Below are 20,157 nucleotides of genomic sequence, written 5' to 3' on the forward strand. Positions count from 1 at the left end.
CTACCTGAAAAACACTACACACGGACGTATCAAAAAAGTCTACCTTCCTACCAGCAAAAGGGTTCCACCAAGCTATTTAGCACTCCGAAACATTGCTGCGTTTAAACTAATTACTCGTAGTGTCAGCGTAGTATCAGTTTAAATTGTATTGTTACATATTACGAAGTAAAATCACAGTCAAGCGTAACTTGTCTTTAAAGAAAATTATTAGGTAACAGTACTTCCTGGATTGCGGTCCTTTTTTATGAACTCTCTTATAAATGAACTATATAATGCTCAGGGTAGGTGAAATATTTAGGAGGGTAAAAATTACCTTTTTAAGATCTATTTTCATACCTACCTATTTTATAAAAAAAATACAAAATGAAAATCGATCAAAATATTTTTTTTTTTTACTATATATAGGCGAACTCTTGGCTGCAATCATGATTGACAGTAAGCGATGTTGCAGGTTATAATATGGTGAAACGCGCTTACCTAAAAGATGCCTATGGGAAAACGCAGGCTGAAAGGGCATTCCATAACTTCGCAGTGTGGATCAGCAACGTAAAGCCGAAACGCACGCGTGGAAGGGACATCAACTACGTATGGATGCAGACGCGACAATGCCTGGCAGTTGTATGGTAAAAAAGGTGAAGAAGGAAGTAGGGCGATAAGTTCCTAGACGCACTCTCCGAAAAAGAACATTAACACTTACAAAACCCTTGTACCGTTGCTTTTTACCCGACTACAAGAAGGGTTGTATTTTTCGCGCGTACCTATCTTGTATGTATGTATGTACGTAATATTCTTTATTACCTCATATTTTTCAAACCACTGTACGGATTTACGTAATTAAGATATCATTAGATATCTTCAACAAAATCTCTCTATAACTTGCTTAAAGACTTTGTCCTCTCTAGAAGTGCAGCTGGTTCTATATTAGAATGAATATCGAAAGCTGCTCTCATAGGATCTTACCAAATTTGGCTAGGCAGGGAGAACAACACGAGCAGAGAACGGGGAGTGTTGATCGATTGTCAAGGAATTCTTTAACCCTACATCCTGTAGTCACAAGTTCAAGACTCTACTCGGAGTTTTTCTCTCTACCACGCGATGGACCCGGCACCCGCACGGTGAATTCATGGAATGCTAAGATATTCGGCTCCTCTCTTTAAAAAACCAAGAGTTCTTAGATAGGTGAATTTAAAAAAAAAACCAACACGGCGACTGTGAGACGCTATAACTTTGAGGTGGGGAATATTGCGCTATGGGTATCAAATTCAAGGGCTCATCAAGAGGAATTCAAAATGGTATATATTAAAAAACGTACAATTACAAAAATTTGCGTGCGAGGTGCGAGCAGATTAGGCAATCGGGTTTTCTGATTTTTTATATCAACAACAGCAAGGGTATATCCGACCCGATGTCCCGGTTAATTGGGACCATTAGTCACGCCGGGCCGCATGACCACTTCGCCTGTTATCGCGATATGATTTGTTATACTACTGAAATATATGGCCACCCTTATAAATTACGATAAATGTTATTTAAAGTGAAAATGGCCAGTCTGGGCCGTTTTACGTCTTGTTACGAGGGCCTACGACTTCCATCTAACAAACTATAAATATATTAAACTATCTATATGTTATTATAAACATTGTCTGTTATTTGCTGATAATAATTCTTCAATGTCATGATTACAGTTTTTCGTTTATAAGATACTGATTTGACTAAACCTAAAGATTCTATCTTTAGCTTTATTATTTATTATTTAAACTCAGATTAAACTATTTACATTTTATAATTAATTTAAATATTATAATGATATTAATTTCATAATGTTAGACTAAGTCGTAAAACTGTATATTTAAAAAGTAGTTGTAAGATACAGAAACCATTTTGAATTGTAAAACTGTTTGAGTCATAGTTGGTAATTATTTTTGTCGTCTGGTAGCCAGTCGAGCGCGATCTTTGTTGGTGATAATACACTTTGTTGGAACTATACGAAGATTTTCATTGCTGAATACACATTCCTGACGTCACGCTGCCCGTCTCAGTAATATTCTAGCAACTAAAATCTTTTCTATTTTATTACGTCTACGAGTACCTACTTTATAAACACACCCAATAAAGCTAAGCTAAGTAAGAATTCCAGCACCTTGGGACCCCAACGTCCATCGGCTCTTCGAACTTTGTGCCCCGCCCATTGCCACTTCATCTCCGCGGCTCGTTGAGCTATGTCAGTGACTTTGCGGATCTCCACATTTCTGATTGGATCACTCAGAAATACTCCAAGCATAGCTCTTTCCATCGCCCGCTGTGTGACTCTGAGCCTTCTTATGAGGCCCATAGTTAGCGACCAAGTCTCGGAACCATAGACCATGACATATGATCGAGACTTGGTCTCATAAGAAGGCCCAGAGTCACGCTGGAGATGGAACGAGCTATGCTTGGAGTAATCAGAAATAAGGAGATCCGCAAAAGAACCAAAGTCGAAGACATAGCTCATTAAGTCGTGGAGCTGAAATGGCAAAGGGTGGAGCACACAGTTCGAAGATCCGATGGCCATGGGGATCCCAAGCTGCTGGAATAGCGACCCCGCACTAAAAAACGCAGTGTTGGTCAAACCCACCAGGTGGACTGACGACATCAAGCGTGGCGCAAGGATTCGCTGGATCCAGGCAGCTCAAGATCGTGATGTTTGTAAGTCCCTACAAAAGACCTACGTCCTGCACGTCTATCGGATATAATACTCGTAAGTACATATTGAAGTGAAGTAGTAAGTGAAGTGTTGCTGTTATAGGTACCTAATGGATTTCTACTTAGCATCAAGTGCCATCTGTTTGGTCTGTTATATTACTACGAGTAAGTACAATAAAATTTGTATCTCGGCATACTCGTGCGTAAACTAATTTGCACTGAAAATTTCTTGATAGAAACAAAAGCTTAGTAGTTTCATAAATTGACCAAAGATTCGAAATCCGGACCCCGTAATCAATGGACTAACGAAGGAAACAGAATATAGGAAACGCAAGGTGTTACATAATTGGCTGCCAATTATCGCGAGTACTACCTATAGGATTAATTAATAAAACTAAAAAGTAATCAAGTCAATATCTTTTTATTTTACAAAAAGACCAGTTTAAACATCCGTTTAACATATTACCATCCTCTGAAAACAAATACAACCCTCGTCTCTAAAATAGACATCACAGATAAAAATATATAGACACAAAATACTTTTGCCACTAAAATCGAGACAAATAATCCGTCGGATTTTTTTTTACAAATCTGTTTTATTCTCGCATATTATTCACAAATATCGCCACTTGAATGCGCCCCAATAGGTGAGCGCTGCCACTGGTTCTTACAGAGTAGCATACAAACTTTATTAACAAGACAATAAATAATATATAATAGTTTTTAAAAAATACTGATTTTCGTATTCCTGGCAGCAAACCCTTTCATTTGATAACCATATCATGGGGGTGGATTTCAAACAGCCAGTCCGCCATCTTGGGAAGGCCGACATATTGAAATGACGTTCCTTAACTAGTCATGTATTGTCATCAGAACTCAGAGCGTATGCAAAATTTCATCCTAATCGAAGATCGGGAAGTGGGTCAAATTAAGATTCCAAGATTTTCTTACATACATATAGTTAGATACAAGTGAAGCTAATGTTAGCGTGCTACAAAACGGTGTATTATAGTTCTAACTTATTTACAAAGACCAGTAACAAACACAAAGTTCAGTACAAACGACACCATGCCTCGAGAAGTGAACGCCGGACCTTATGCAGTCATAAAAATATAGAAACCATAGCTATAACCATATTTAGATATGTGTTCACTGCTTACTGCTGCTCACTGTAAACGAATCTACATATATATTTATTCCTAAACCCAATTATAGTTTCAGTGTTCAGTCGCCGACTAATACTTGGCTATGTAAGATCTTAAATACATTTCTCTTTACACATCGACACACTCCAAATGGTATGTATGGTAAATGAAACGCAATATAATTCAAATAATTAGAAGTCACAAAGAAATCAGTAACGGGTATTTTCTCATAAATTTAAGAGTGTACCTGTGTATACCTATTACCTGCGCTTTTATAGGCTTGGGCATGCTAGGACATTTATCTTGTTAGTAAGTTGTACTATGACTACTAGCAGTTCTTCTGTAACGATGTTTTTATAAATCAACGTTATGAGACTCGAATTTGTTTCTATCTCTGTCTATAATACCGTATTAGATAGAGATGAAAGCGACTCACAATGTCGACTTTTAAAAACATCGTTTATATTGAAACATCTCCATTCAAAAGATTTGATTTCCGACGAATTACTCGTACATACGATTATATTTCTTAGGTTTAGAGACACTAACAGCATCGCAAAAGATGTATATAACACGTATAATAGGTATTTAATAATTAATTAATAGTACATTACTTAATAAAATGTTACGTTTTATTTTACAGGAACTCAAAATCTTAATTTCCAAGATATTTGATGCTGTTCGCATCTCTATAAATGCTTAAAACTCTTAAATTTATTTGCCAAACAGCTTATTTGTTCAGCTCTTAAAAGATACATCTTAACGTAAATTATTGTTTAAAATTTATAATAGAACGTAATGACTAAAAGTAACCTGTAATCTAATTTTATAATTTAAATATACGTTTACTTCTGAAATGAATAATTAACTGTTTGGTAACAAAACATGATTTATTATGCATAAATATTAGAATTACACCAAATATGTACTTAAAAACAGTAGATTATAAAAAAACATAACCTCAAAATTTAGAATTCTTTTTTGGTATGCTTTGATTCACCAACAATATCATTTTATAATGTATTCTTAAATGAGTTACGTATGTAACCTCGATACACAAATGAGCGCTTTATTTTTAATCTGTAAATATACTTTTTAAAGTAAAAGATTTCCCTTTTCATGATCCATCATTTTCAACTGGTCGGAAAATACATCTGAGATTCAAACAGCTTACATTTAAAAAGTAAATGAACACTTCATTTTAAATTTATTTACATCAATACACTTTATTGTACTGTATAAAGCTAAAATGATAAAACTATCAGGTTTTACTGATGAGACTTTATTCTCATCGAAAGAGAAAAAATATAGAAACAAAAATTATTTTTCTCCCGATAGAATTTCGATCACAGCTACAAATCTCATGTTGAAAGACTTTTACATAGAATGTAATGTGATAATGAACAAGTGTGTTCGCCAACACACTTATTCCCTCACTCTCATCTCAAGTCCGAAACAGCAACACACTATTTTGTAGCAATGTTTTTTATAACTCGAAAGTGTGAGTTTCGAATTCGTCTTTCTCCCTCTACCTAGTATTGTGCTAGACAGGGACAGGGATAAATTCGAGACTCAAACTGTCGAGTTTTAAAAATAGTATTACATATTAACGCTACAGGAAATGAGAACAAAGCCATCAATGATTAGTATTCATGACAATTATACAAGGCTTATATTTATATATTTCATCAATTATACATGCACAATTTATAATTGATGAAAATTATTGCAGATAATAAAATTAACAAAATATACAAATTTATAACTGACACCCAAAAATTAAATAATGACTTACTCCTAACACTTAAGTTTTAATAAGAATTATATATATTATCCTCATTATAGATGCAATTTATTGTACTTGTGAATACGACACTTTACCTACATTTTAAAATTCAGATTTGCACTAATCTGAAGTTGTAATCATATTAAAAAATAACAATAATCAACTTCAAACGTCTTTTCTAAGAACCCCTCAAATTTATGGGTCTGTGGCAAAGATTGCATTGGTACGTAAGTGTCAGTATTAAAAACAGTTTTAAAACAAAAATTTGAATAAAAATAAAATATTTATAATAATACGAATTTGGTGTTTATACTTTATTTACATTGAAGAATAACAATGCATTTATATACAGTGTCTTTAAACATTGATTAGGTATATTATAGTAACGAGTAAAACATACACTTCGCTTATTATAAAACCATAGCACAGCAATGCTATATTAGGCTTACTGTCAACCTTTACCAGCAATAGCTCAGTTTTTTTTAATAATCTAATATTAGATGGACAAGACCATAGACAGGGAAGTAATCCATAAATAGTTAGAAAGTATCCATCGCATCTCATCAAAAAAGCAAAATTCAATGCAAAATAATAATCAAATCATAATCGTGAGTATACATTATTCTTCTTCATTCATTCTTATATTATAAATCTTCATTATTCTTGGTTTTTGATAAGTAGGTAGACATAGACTTTAAATTTTATAGTAAGAATTTCTTTTTTTTAAGCTAAGATGGCCGCTGTGGTTATTTTTACTATTGGTTGTGACAGATTAATGATACAGTAGTTATCTCCTTCTTCGTTCCTGGGCCTTTTCCGCACTTGAACATATTCTTGGTATCTAATAGTCGAAACTAATTTGTGAACCCGTCGTCCCCCATCATCAACTAATCGACTAATTTCATTCAAGTAGAGTTTAGATGCCACTAAAGGAGATCGTTTACGCTCCATACATTTTTGGGCTCTATTTGAATGTGCCGGCCAACAAAAAAAATTACACGAATCGTTAGAATTAGCCATTTGGAGCAATAGCTAATATGACATAAAAGTTGTCGGGTGGCTCTGAACCAAGTTATACAGGTTCGACGATTCATTATTTCCATAAATTTTGTCAATTTTCAAAAATTCCATTTGCAGCAATAGTTAATATGGCACAAATATTGTAGGATTGGTCTGAACCAAGTTATTAAGGTTCGATGACTCCTCACTTCTATACCTACATTTTATTGAGTTTCTCAAGTGCTCACCAACATAATAAATGATAAAACATAAACTTAAACGCGTCTGCTGTATTAATTGAATCAAATTTACCTACAAGAAATAGATTCGGCCATCTTAGAATTTGAAATGTAATAAAAGATAAACCAATTCGATTTTTTTATGAAAATATACTGAACTTAGTAATTTACTGTAATTTTGTTTTATACCATAATATTATTTCCAAAAAGTCGACACAAGTCGCAAGAACGGGTTAGCTAGATTTCACTTTCTCAAAGTACGAAATTTATTATGATTAAAGTAATTATATTTATACTGTTTTATATTTATAACTTATGGCGTGTTTATTCTCGTATAAAACGCGTCTTAACAATTCTAAAGTTTTAATTATTATTATTATCTGGGCTTATTTTCATTTTTGGCCGTAAGTTTTATCTAATACTTTTAACAATTTATTAATCTTAAACGAATTAGTATAAAACGAGATTTAATAAAAATGAATGTGTTACTAGATTATTTCGGTTCAATAATAAAATTTCAAATTGCTTTTAAATAAGTACCTAAATTAGATTTCTGACGTAAGCAAAATGTCGCTTAGCAGATACATTTTCACTTCATTTAGGCTAAAAAAGCTCACCAGAACTCAAGGGCACATAGGGCTCGCGCCTTGTGTCTCCAGTTTCATGGGAGACTCCGGAATGCCTAATGACACCTTCGGAACTCTCCATTATTTTTCTTTATTTCATTCTAAAATCGCCGTTTAGTCACAGATTGTGTTTTCACTTACTGTATCCAGATAGCGTAAAAGTAAACAAGAATTTACATGGAATTGAAACAGCGCCATCTAGGAATGACGATAGAAAACACAATTCGTAAGTATGTGTACGCTGTTTTAATCACACTAATATTATAAAGGCGAAAGTTTGTGTGTAAGTGTATATGTTTGTTTCTTTGCGCTGCGGCTACTGAAGCGATTTAGCTGAAATTTGAAATGTAAATGGATTTTACTCTGGATAAACATATAGGCTACTTTTCAGCCCGGAAAATCCATGGTTCCCGCGGGATTTGTGAAAAACTGAATTCAAGTGTAATTTATGAGTTCAAATTTACTTTTACGCGATCGAATAGGTAACCACTCACTGTCGACGCTTATTGAAAAGTTAGTTTTAGCGTTTTATGTCCTGTGGAAGTGGAACAAATAATATAATATCTATGACCCGTATTAACTTTGACTATTTGTTTTTACTTGTATAATCATTGTGATGTTCGTTTTTATGGTAAATATATTCCATAATAATTTTATGGTAATTATAATTATGGTAATATGGAATTAAGTCTATTGATACGGGCTTAATGCCCGATCAACAAATTCCGCGCGGACTTTACTATGATACGTAGAACTCCTTTTTTGCATAACTACTATTAAATTATTATAATACAATATAATATATAGGTATTTTATATAATTTAATCAAGATACTGCTGCTCTTTTAGAAGACTCCGGAAATATTACTTATATTATGTTGAGTACATTAACCACCATACGAGTAAACAACACATAATTTGAAAGTGAATTACTGATACCGATTCATGCGAGTTATAATAATACTGATTATGTCAATTTATATTGAGCAATCTAAGTAATAATAATAACCGAACATCTAACTCTGAACCTTAATTATTATATTTTACAGAATATTTTATTTAATTTTATCTAAAAGTTGTGATAAACCTGGGTAACTTTGTTTCATTATAATTTTATCAGTAAAAATCATAACTTTTATTGCTTTACTTTTGTTACTACTATTGTTGGATGTCTTTAATTGTAGTGAAATAGAATAATAATGTAAATTACATTATTGATCGCCAAAACAAATAATGTAATAAATGCAATGATAATTTTATACTATAGATATATTACGTCTACAAAATCACTGCAAAAAGTGATCCGAATTTAGCACCACCACTAAGCGCACATATGCACAATTTTGTCTTTAATTCCATTAATAAATAAAATAAAAACAGTTTATTTCAGTAACATTAATCAGTAACAAAAAATAAAAGGCTAGAGTCTTCTTTTAAGAGTTGTAAACTCCTGTGACAGAAGACTCCGCTCTTCCATAACAATCAATTCCATAACAAGCAGCAATCCATTATATATTTATGTACCTTAATATAGTTTTTAAACTTCCTGAAGACATAACTCGACATTGAAGACGATATTTAGGTATTACGTGTTTTAATAACGTTCGTTGTTTAATAAGCGACAAAATGAAATTAAGACAATTATACACATTTGTTCGCCTCGGTTTTGATGCCTTATTATCCTATCTCTAGTATAAAATATCATTGAATAAATGTATAATAATAAATGTAAGTAATTGATAAACTAAGTTACCCAAATATGCCGCAGTGTACTTATTTTGTTTTATAAAATATTTTTAATATTTATTTTGAGTTCAGTGGTCCTCTAAGAATTAATGGTATTTACGATTTTGATATTGGGGCAATGTATTTAAAATAGTTAAATTTATCAAATGAATGTTACATGAATGTTATTTATGTTGGTATGTGAAAGAATCCAAATAGACATACGTCAATCATTACCTTAAAAATATTTTTATATAAAAGATATCTTGATTTGCCTTTTGAGCTTCACCTTATCTGTCCTTTTGAGAGTAATTAAAATCAACAAAATTGTATATTTTTCGTGCACAATTAATGCTTATTTGTTAATGTATTGGGTTAGAGAAACTTAGATAATGTAACTTTTGCAAATTTGATCCATGACCAAACTGAACGTATATTTTAGTAGATAGAGTTTTTCTAATTAAAGTAGACTGAAATCGCTCGGCAAATTAAAAAAAAAATCGGAGGGCATTATAAGAATAACTCAGTTCGATATTTAATTTTTTTATATAGATATAACTAAACGCATGTGTGATGTTTTCACACTTATGCGTTTTTACCAACAAATTGTTTTATTTGCCGGGCGATTTCAGTCTTTACTTTCTGTAGCCAGCCATATACCCTTAATTATACAGCAAAAACGACTAAATATTATTGTGGCGCTTTCAATCCAGGTTTTATACTTTTATATTTCTGGTCAGGCTTTAATAGAAGACTATAAAGTATTATTGCATCATCCTCGACTCCGAAATATGTTACCTATGTTTTGTTACGCAACATCAACTCATTATAACATCAAATTAACTTAGTTGACGTATTTGCTTACAATGTTTTAGTTATATAAGACAAATAGCTAAATATTGTTGTGGCGCTCTCAATCCAGGTTTATAATTTTATATTTCTGGTCAGGCTTTAATAGAAGACTTTATAGTATTATTGCATCATCCTCGACTCTAAAATATGTTATCTTATCGTTTTATGACGCAACATCAACTCATTATAACATTAAATCAACTTAGTTGACGTATTTGCTAACAATGTTTTAGTTATATAGGACAAATAGCTAAATATTGTTGTGGCGCTCTCAATCCAGGTTTATAATTTTATATTTCTGGTCAGGCTTTAATAGAAGACTTTATAGTATTATTGCATCATCCTCGACTCCGAAATATATTATCTATGTTTTGTTACGCAACATTAACTTATTATAACATTAAATCAACTTAGTTGACGTATTTGCTTACAATGTTCTATAGTTAAGATTTATGTGGGACAAATTCTGGCCACCTGCTCCTTCTCAGCCGCCACTCTGAGCATCAACTCGTCGGCCCAGCGGTGCGCCGTGCGGTCAACCGTTGACGGTACGGTGAGGCATTGCATGCCGCCGTATTCACACGCGATCTGTAATTAACAATACCGAATATTGAATCCTACTAGTGACAAAAGAGCGAGTTACAGGCGCGTTCGTTCGCACCTCTTTCACTCTATCTCTTGCACACTGACTTGTACACGTGTCTTGTACGTGGTAGAGGACTCATGCGGTTTTTTATAGCTGTGCTCATATCTTTGAAAATGTAAGATAACTTGGTCTAAATCGCAGTCCCTGGAGTGAAACATCGTTTATAGGAAGCCTTTATAGGAAGCGCTGACTCGATAATGTAAATGTTGATGTGAAATCCAGTAAGCCTAGGTTCTACAGAGCATGTGGCGCTAGGGTATAATGACGGAGAAAAGAAACAAAAAGTAAGTTCCAGGCGCGTTCATCGTTGATTGTTTGTCACTGAGCTTGATGCCAGCCGCGCCTCTATCTCGCGTCTCTGTCGACGCGCAAGCGAGGACTCAGTCAAGTAGTTTATTGGTAGCTGTTCTTTGATTTTTTTTATCTTTTATTTAATAATATACTTACTCTTTAGTGATGTAACAGTGCTCTGTCAATGGGAATGAACGTGGCCCCGTGCGCCAGCTCCTACACGAAGTGGTTCCCTAGTGACCGCAGTGCGTACTTGCTGCGGTTCTTCAGTGCATTGCTAGAGGTATAACTTACTCTATAGTGGTGTAACAGTGCATTGGTAGAGGTATAACTTACTCTATAGTGGTGTAACAGTGCATTGGTAGAGGTATAACGTACTCTATAGTGGTGTAACAGTGTCGGTGTAACTCTGTCAGTGGGGACACCTATGGACGTGGCCCCGAGCGCCAGCTCCCGCACGAAGTGGTTGCTTGGTTTTACCGCGTCGCGCGGTCGCAGTGCGTACTTGCTGCGGTTGTTCAGTGCATTGGTAGAGGTATAACTTACTCTATAGTGGTGTAACAGTGCTCTGTCAGTGGGGACACCTATGGACGTGGCCCCGGGCGCCAGCTCCCACACGAAGTGGTTGCCTAGCTCCACCGCGTCGCGCGGTCGCAGTGCGTGCTTGCTGCGGTTGTTCAGTGCATTGGTAGAGGTATAACTTACTCTATAGTGGTGTAACAGTGCTCTGTCAGTGGGGACACCTATGGACGTGGCCCCGGGCGCCAGCTCCCACACGAAGTGGTTGCCTAGCTCCACCGCGTCGCGCGGTCGCAGTGCGTACTTGCTGCGGTTGTTCAATGCATTGGTAGAGGTATAACTTACTCTATAATGATGTAACAGTGCTCTGTCGGTGGGAACGCCTATGGACGTGGCCCCGGGCGCCAGCTCCCACACGAAGTGGTTGCCTAGCTCCACCGCGTCGCGCGGTCGCAGTGCGTACTTGCTGCGGTTCTTCAGTGCGTGCGGCGCCGCCCATCTTCTTGTTTTACGCGATGTTACTAACGGCGCTGGAGCTTCTGGGTCGTCCTGTAATCGATTCAATAATCATCACGTTATTAATTATAGCTACAATAGTTTCATGATTAAAGTCATGAGCTCTTTCCCCGCCCGTTCAAAAATTCTGTCATACAGCCTAGTAACACACGGACGGACGGACAGCGGATTGTTAGTAGATAATAGAAATCTTTGAGTACGGAACCCACCCTAAAATCATCAATTATGTTTATTGTTTGTTGTCTGCTTCTTATTTTATACCAATATCAACTTACCTCCCATCGCAGATAAAAGAAAGCGTTCCGAAACAGGAAAGCAGAGGGAGCCTTCGTCTGCGGGTTGTAGGACGCCCGCAGTGACGTCAGCAGCGCCGTCAGAGTCCTCTCCCGCCGCGGCAGGATGACCTCGTCCACGTCGATGACCACGAGCCAGCCCGCCGTGGCCATGGAGCGGTACAGGCAGTCGTTGAACGCTGCGAACTGGCCTTCTGTCCTGGAAAGATATAGCGAGGACTTGCCAATGATATTTTATACTAGAGATAGGGCACCAGCGCATCAAAACTGAGGCGGACAAATGTGGTAAATTGACTTAATTTCATTTAGTTGCTTGCAACAACGAACGTTATTAAAACAAATAATCGTCTACAATGTCGAGTGGGAAGGAAGTGTAAAAATTATCATTATTCTGTGCAATATCTCATTGTAGATGGAATCATAAATTATATTTTGCACAGATTATCATTAAATTATCATTATTCTGTGCAATATCTCATTGTAGATGGAATCATAAATTATATTCATAAATAACATCACACTCCTCATTAATATTAGAAGGGAAAAAGTTTGTGAGATGTCTTAAGTTTATTACTCCTTTACATCGTAGCCACCGAACCGATTTGGCTAAAATTTGATAGATTGACACCAACATATAGGCTAAAGTTTATCCCAGAAAATTCATAGTTCCTGTGGGATTTGTCAGAAACAGGACTTCACGCGAGCGGAATCACAAGCGAATGTTGAAGGTTTTAGTAATGACAATTTTTCCAGGATATCTGAGTGACGTTTACATAATATTAGTTCCATAAAGTGGTCTAAAAGACGAATCACTTGAGCATTCAACGACTAGACTCGATAAATATATATGATTGGCACTCTAAAGCGGTGATCCCTAGATTTCCGTAACATCTAGACACTGACTTTGGACTAGTATACTTACTTGTCTAAAGTCAGTGTCCAAAGCAGTCAGGTGGGTACTCCTGATTTCCACTTTAGTGACAATGGGCAGTTTCCATGACAACAGAATACTAGCCCCTGTTTCCTATAGTGCTCCAGAAGGGAGGCCACAAAAATGTAGAACACATGTTAGAACTGACTGGCACACTAAAATCCTAATCTTCTGTAGATAATTAGATAGGTATAGCTACTTCAAAGACTTTGGATTAGCACCTGATTTCAACTTTAGTAACGATGGGCAGTTTCCATGACAGCAGAGTGACAAGCCCCTGTTTCCTGTAGTGCTCGAGAAGGCAAGCCACTTGTACACTCAGCGACTCGTTGTACATGTAAAAATGACTGGCACCGAGGAGACGGTTCAACTCGAACCACTCTATCAGCCATTCGTCTCGTGAGTACGAGAAGTGGAAAGGTTTCACACACACGTGTAGGGTTTCCTGGAAATTGAAGAGGAAATCAAATTAACAACTGGAGAGAATATTATAAAACTGGAAACATTTTTTTCAAAGCACTATGTGTATACGCCTTTAACAATGAGCTTATTTAACTTTTTTATATGACATGACAGACAGCCTCTGATAGGCCTAAATTTTTTTTACAAAGATAATAATAAAGTGGTTTTAGGGTCCAAGGTTACCTGGAAGAAATTGCTACGTAGCGATAAGGCCGCCTTTTGTGTCCTACTTCTGAACTACATATACTTTTTTCTGTCTTATTATTTCTTTCTCATGTTGTGGTGTACAAATAAAGTATGAATGAATAAATAAATAATAGCTTTATAGCTATAGGAATAAATTATAGCTAATTCGGTGAAATAATATATTGTATCGAAATATTACGCAATTAGTAATCTGATTTGATTTTAATTGATGAGAATTAAAGTTTTCATAAAACAACAGCTGTTTTAGTGTCTCTGTTTTATGTATGACATGTGATACAAAGCACTTGCTTAATTCAACAATTTATGTTTATAAGTGAAATAACTTATTTACTATTGCTCTAGTAAGTATTAATGTGTATTCGCCTAAGTACAATGTGTATTCGCCTTTAGCGATGAGCTCGCTTAACATTTTTAAATGTTCAGTGACATGACGGACGGCCTGTAAGTTGTGTAATGTAATTATCGCAATTTGGGAATTGCAGGCTATTATAGCGAAGCGCAGGTAGTATTATAATGAGTGACATACGAATAATACGCATTTAGTAATCTGCTTTCGAATTAAAGTATTTATAAAACAACAGCTGTTTCAGGGTCATGTGAAACACTTGCTTAATTCTACAATATGTTTGTAGCTGAATAGGTTCCTTGCTATTGTTCTAGTAAGTATTAATGTGTGTTCGCAAATAAGTTGAGTATTCGCCTAAGTATAATGTGTATTCGCCTTTAGCGATGAGCTCGCTTAACGTTTTTAAATGTTCGGTGACATGACGGACAGCCGGTAAGTTGCGCACTAATTACTGTAATTATCGCACTTTGTGAAACGCAGGCTATTAATGCGAACGCAGGTGGATAGTACAATGAGTGACTAGATAGGAATAATACACATTTAGTAATCTGCTTTCGAATTAAAGTATTCATAAAACATCAACTGTTTTAGGGTGTGTGTTATATGTATAGCATGGGATACAAAGCACTTGCTTAATTCAACAATATGTTTATAGCTGAAATACGAGTAGCTTCCTTACTATCGTGCTAGTAAGTATTAATGTGTATTCGCCTAATTACAATGTATATTCGCCTTTAGCGATGAGCTCACTTAACGTTTTTAAATGTTCGGTGACATGACGGACGGTCGGTAAGTTGTGCACTAATTGCTGTAATTATCGCGCTTTGTGAAACGCAGGCTATTATTGCGAAGCGCAGGTGGATAGTACAATGAGTAACATGATAGGAATAATACGCATTTAGTAATCTGCTTTCGAATTAAAGTATTTATAAAACAACAGCTGTTTCAGGGTCTGTATTATATGTATAGCGTGTGATACACTTGCTTATTTCTACAATATGTTTCTAGCTGAAATGGCTTCCTTACTATTGTTCTAGTAAGTATTAATGTGTGTTCGCAAATAAGTTGAGTATTCGCCTAAGTATAATGTGTATTCGCCTTTAGCGATGAGCTCGCTTGACGTTTTTAAATGTTCAGTGACATGACGGACGGCCGGTAAGTTGTGCACTAATTGCTGTAATTATCGCGCTTTGTGAAACGCAGGCTATTATTGCGAAGCGCAGGTGGATAGTACAATGAGTGACAAGATAGGAATAATACGCTATAACCATTGTTTATGAAATACTATTGTAGTTTTTAGCGTGCTTTTAGATATCTGGTTTCAAGTGAATTTCATCAAAACAGCTGTTTTAGTAGAATATTATATTTAATCTGATATAACATGTTTTTGAACTAAGCAATTTAGTAAAGTTATGTATCACATATTATACACGTAACATGGGGTTAAGTTATGTGGACATTTATAGTATGTGATGATACATATCACTTGCTTATTTCATAGGTATTTTCACAACTCAAAATATGAAACGGCTAGTAGTATTTACATTAGGGTCATATTTTTATGTTTATTATACGAAGAGATTGAAAATTTTTAAATATAAAGACCAAGTAATTCATAAAAAAGTTTATTTATTTATTTCAATAGTACCTACCCAACCGGCGACTAGACTAGAATAATCTAAGAAGAAAGACTATAATATTCTGCAATGATGCCTTGTAGGTATGTATATCTCGCAAGTGCGAGTCTCACCTCTATCCTTCTCTTTCAGAGAGAGATAGAGGTGAATTCGAAATCCTCAATTGCGAGTTAAACAAGACATCGTTGCAGAATAGCGAGATCACAAATGATGAGATCGAGGTCAAGGGCTAACTTGTTATTTAATAGAATAAAATATTCGATTCCGAAAGGTTTGGGTTCGAATCTGGTCCGGAGCATGCACCTCCCACTTTTCAGTTGTGTGCATTTTAAGAAATTAAATATCACGTGTCACAAACGGTGAAGGAAAAACATCGCGAGGAAACCTGCATACCAGAAAATTTTCTTAATTCTCTGCGTGAAGTCTGCCAATCCGTATTGGGCCAGCGTGGTGGACTATTAGCCTAACTTCTCTCATTCTGAGAGGAGACTCGAGCTCAGCAGTGAGCCGAATATGGGTTAATAATGAATGATGAATGATTTGACCCCCGTGGCGCAGTGGTATGCGCGTTAGATTTACAAAACGGAGGTCCTGGGTTCGATCTCCGGCTGGGCAGATTGTTTTTTCTTAATTAGTCCAGTTCTGGCTGGTGGGAGGCTTCGGCTTCGTGGCTAGATTTAGCGTTCAGGTACGAGGCCGTGTAGAAACCGAAAGGGGTGTGGATTTTCATCCTCCTCCTAACAAGTTGGCCCGCTTCCATCTTAGACTGCATCATCACTTACCATCAGGTGAGATTGTAGACAAGGGCTAACTTGTAAAGAATTAAAAAAAAATCCATACCTCAATGCCACTCTTAGGTTCCGTGTCTCGTATAGTCAGCAGGTTGGTGGGCGGTCGGTTCGGTGCCGTGCTAGCGACTATCGATATAGATGCGCCGACGGTGTCCTGCGGTTTCACTCCCGAGTCCCTTAGCAGGCAGAGCACGTAGGTCGCGCTGTACTTCAGGTTCCAGTTCTCTCGAATGGGCTGGAAATGGACGATGGAAATGTTAATATAAGTTTGAGTATTACACTGGAATCCACCATACACGTCTGTTACATTGTAAATTAAAACACCAGGAGTGTAGGTACGCAACTTGAGACAATCACCATCATCATCATCACTGCAGGACGTAAGCCTTTTGCAGGGACTTCCAAACATCACGATACTGAGCCGCCTGCATCCAGCGAATACCTTCATGTCGTCAGTCCAGAGGTGGGGGGTCGACCAACACTGCGCTTTTTTGTGCGGGGCCGCCATTCCAACACCTTGGGACCCCAACGGCCATCGGCTCTTCGAACTATGGTCCCCCACCCATTTCCACTTCAGCTTCGCAACACATTGAGCTATTTCGGTGACTTTAGTTCTTCTTTTTGAGACAATACTTGTATTAAAATATGTAAGCCCTCATTCGCACGAGAGTTTTTTTTTAATGAACGTTAAAAAAGCTGATATTAAATGAAGGTCTATTTCCAACGCCCAATATTGAAAATGCAACACTGCTCGAAAAAAAGCGTCGTGTTTTAAAAACGCTGTCGTGTGAACATATATTTAGGAATGCATTTTTTGTATTTGAAAGCTTTTTAACGTTCGATAAAAAAACTCTCGTGCGAATGGGGCTTACTCAACTTGAAAGCACGCACGTGAGTGCAGTGTTCTTTACCTTTTAAATAAACATCACAAATTATGATCTCAAGCAGATTTAACATCTTTGATATTGAGAAAAGTCTTTTAATAGGTACAAGCCTCAAGTCAAGTTTTTAAGCCCATAAGGGCTAAAATATTCATCAGTGTGCCTAGTGGCAGGTTTCAATGTTTTCATACTATGACGATCGCGTAACCGTAAACGCGAATTTCTAAGGAATCGAAACAGCGCCATATAGTGGCATTTCACTGTCACAATATGAAAACATTGAAAACCGCCACACAGAACACAAAACGCTAAATCTAACGCTTTAGAATTCCGTGATTACGCATGATTGATTTTCGATGCAAAAAGAGGTGTTATGATTTTGACCGCTATTATGTCTGTCTGTGGGACCGTAGCACTTAACCATAGAAATTAATTAAAAAAAAGCGAGCAACCTCACCTTCCTTTTTCCAACCAATTTATCGAGTATTTTTCAAGGGATAACAATTTTTTTTTTCAATCATTATTGAGGGATTCAAATTACTGGACGTCAAATTATGGAGACTTCACAGTTTATACCTACTCTTAGATATAGATATCCTTCAAAAGGAACTTTAAATCTTTGCGAAGTATCTGTATAGGTATACCACAGCTGTGTAGAAGTTGCAAATTACTTCGACTATGTTGAGCCGTGGCTTAAAGTTGCCCGCCGGAGTTAACTAGTTGATAAATTCAGCCGTGAGCGGACGCTCCGCTGCATAAGCTGACAAAATGATTACATACATATAAAAAAAAAACATACATACAGCCGAACGTAGAACCTCCTCCTTTTTTGAAGTCGGTTAAAAACCGACTAAATGATAAAAGGGTGGTTTTTAGTTGGCTGACTACATGTCTTTAATTCCTCTGTAAGTTACGAAATTTCAACTAAAATCATTAGAAAAACTGTACATACAGTTGGTTCTCGGTTTTTACGTTTAAAACTGTAAAACTGCAAGATCTGTAGCCCGCATCTGTGTGTATTTTTGTCTCAATTAGGTACGTTAATTAATCCTAACGATGTCGGCCATTCACAATATTTTAATTACCCTGATGATGATGATAACGAATAATATACTCTTACCCACTAATGGACGTAGATGTGGACTGACGTCATTAACCGGGTTGTATAGAGCCGCTGCATGTTGGCGGCTCGAGATCATACGATATTTGAAAATCCATACAAGAGGCTTATGTCCAGTAACGGACATCTATCGGCTGAGGATGATGATGATATTCTCACCTTAACCCTCGCCTCGTCTTCGAACAGTGCGTGTTACCAGTGATGACCTATGGTTCCGAGACTTGGTCGCTAACTATGGGCCTCATAAGAAGGCTCAGAGTCACACAGCGGGCGATGGAACGAGCTATGTTAGGAGTATCTCTGCGTGATCGAATCAGAAATGAGGAGATCCGCAGAAGAACCAAAGTCACATAGCTCAACGAGTTGCGGAGCTGAAGTGGCAATGGGCGGGGCACATAGTTCGAAGAGCCGATGGGCGTTGGGGTCCCAAAGTGCTAGAATGGCGACCCCGCACTAGTAAGCGCAGTGTTGGCCGACCCCCCACCAGGTGGACTGACGACATCAAGCGAGTCGCAGGGATTCGCTGGGTGCAGGTGGCTCAGTATCGTGATGTTTGGAAGTGATAGTACGGTTTTCGTTGCCGCTATTACTTTGCTTACCTAATACCGACTATTGTTTTGCATTTTTTTGCGATTACTTTGGTTACAATGTCAATTACATTAATTTGTAAACCATTCCATGTTTTCACGTTAATAGATTTCGAGTTATTAAGTAGACAAAAGTGGCCTCAAATGTTTCGTGTAAAGATACCTCTGTCGCTTTGTCAGCCGTTCTCTCTATTTGACTGACGAACTTCCGTGCGTCTCGATGATAATGATGATGCTGATGGCTAATCATATGTACCTTAACCCTGGCCTTCAGCGTGATAGTACGGTTGTCGGCCAACCACAGGCGGCACACGACGGGGTCGGCGCCGCGCGTCTTTGTCGCCGCGATTACACGCACCGCCGCCACCGTCCGCCGCTCCACATATGCCGAGTACACGTAAAATCTAAACCTGAAACAAATTCAAAGTCATTTATTTATATCAAGTAGGTTCAGTTCGCTGCGGCACTGATTTTTCTGTACTTTACTCTGGTGCGTTACGAGGTCATTTGACCCCATACTAAAACTTTGTGGTGTGGTACGAGGTCATTCGACCTCGTAACCGTTAAATAAGATAAGTTCTACCTGATGATCACTTTTATGATGAAGCTAGTCTGTGTCGTGTTTTAATTTAAGCCAGTTCTGAAAGAGCATTGTCGGAAAAATCTGATGCGGCTTGAATTAATACAATATCACCTTATTCATGAGTGAATTCACAAGCTACTCTGTATGCTTACTTTGGGGCTAGATAGTGAATGTGTATCGTTTAAGTATATTTATTTATTATTTATTTATTTATATTTATTTAATTCAGTGTAAATTCTTACGTGATATATTTGTATATGTATAAGTATAAATCCTCATATGCTTAAGATTATA

The 20,157-nt window shown here is 36.7% G+C and overlaps 1 protein-coding gene across 1 annotated transcript in view; it reads right to left on the reverse strand.

Moving 5' to 3' along the window:
- Positions 1–3,084: 3,084 nt before the first annotated feature.
- LOC112056573 (uncharacterized) overlaps positions 3,085–20,157 on the reverse strand; it is a 99,775-nt gene continuing 82,702 nt past the window's right edge. The window contains exons 3-8 of the mRNA XM_052884269.1: positions 19,537–19,690; positions 16,742–16,927; positions 13,471–13,694; positions 12,301–12,517; positions 11,855–12,058; positions 3,085–10,641 (exon numbers count right to left, since the gene is read on the reverse strand). Of these exons, the coding sequence (XP_052740229.1) occupies positions 10,504–10,641; positions 11,855–12,058; positions 12,301–12,517; positions 13,471–13,694; positions 16,742–16,927; positions 19,537–19,690 (1,123 nt within the window). The 3' untranslated portion in view covers positions 3,085–10,503. The remainder of the gene's footprint in view (positions 10,642–11,854; positions 12,059–12,300; positions 12,518–13,470; positions 13,695–16,741; positions 16,928–19,536; positions 19,691–20,157) is intronic.

This window comes from Bicyclus anynana, chromosome 11 (assembly GCF_947172395.1).
Source record: "Bicyclus anynana chromosome 11, ilBicAnyn1.1, whole genome shotgun sequence".
Classification (NCBI taxonomy): Eukaryota; Metazoa; Arthropoda; class Insecta; order Lepidoptera; family Nymphalidae; genus Bicyclus; species Bicyclus anynana.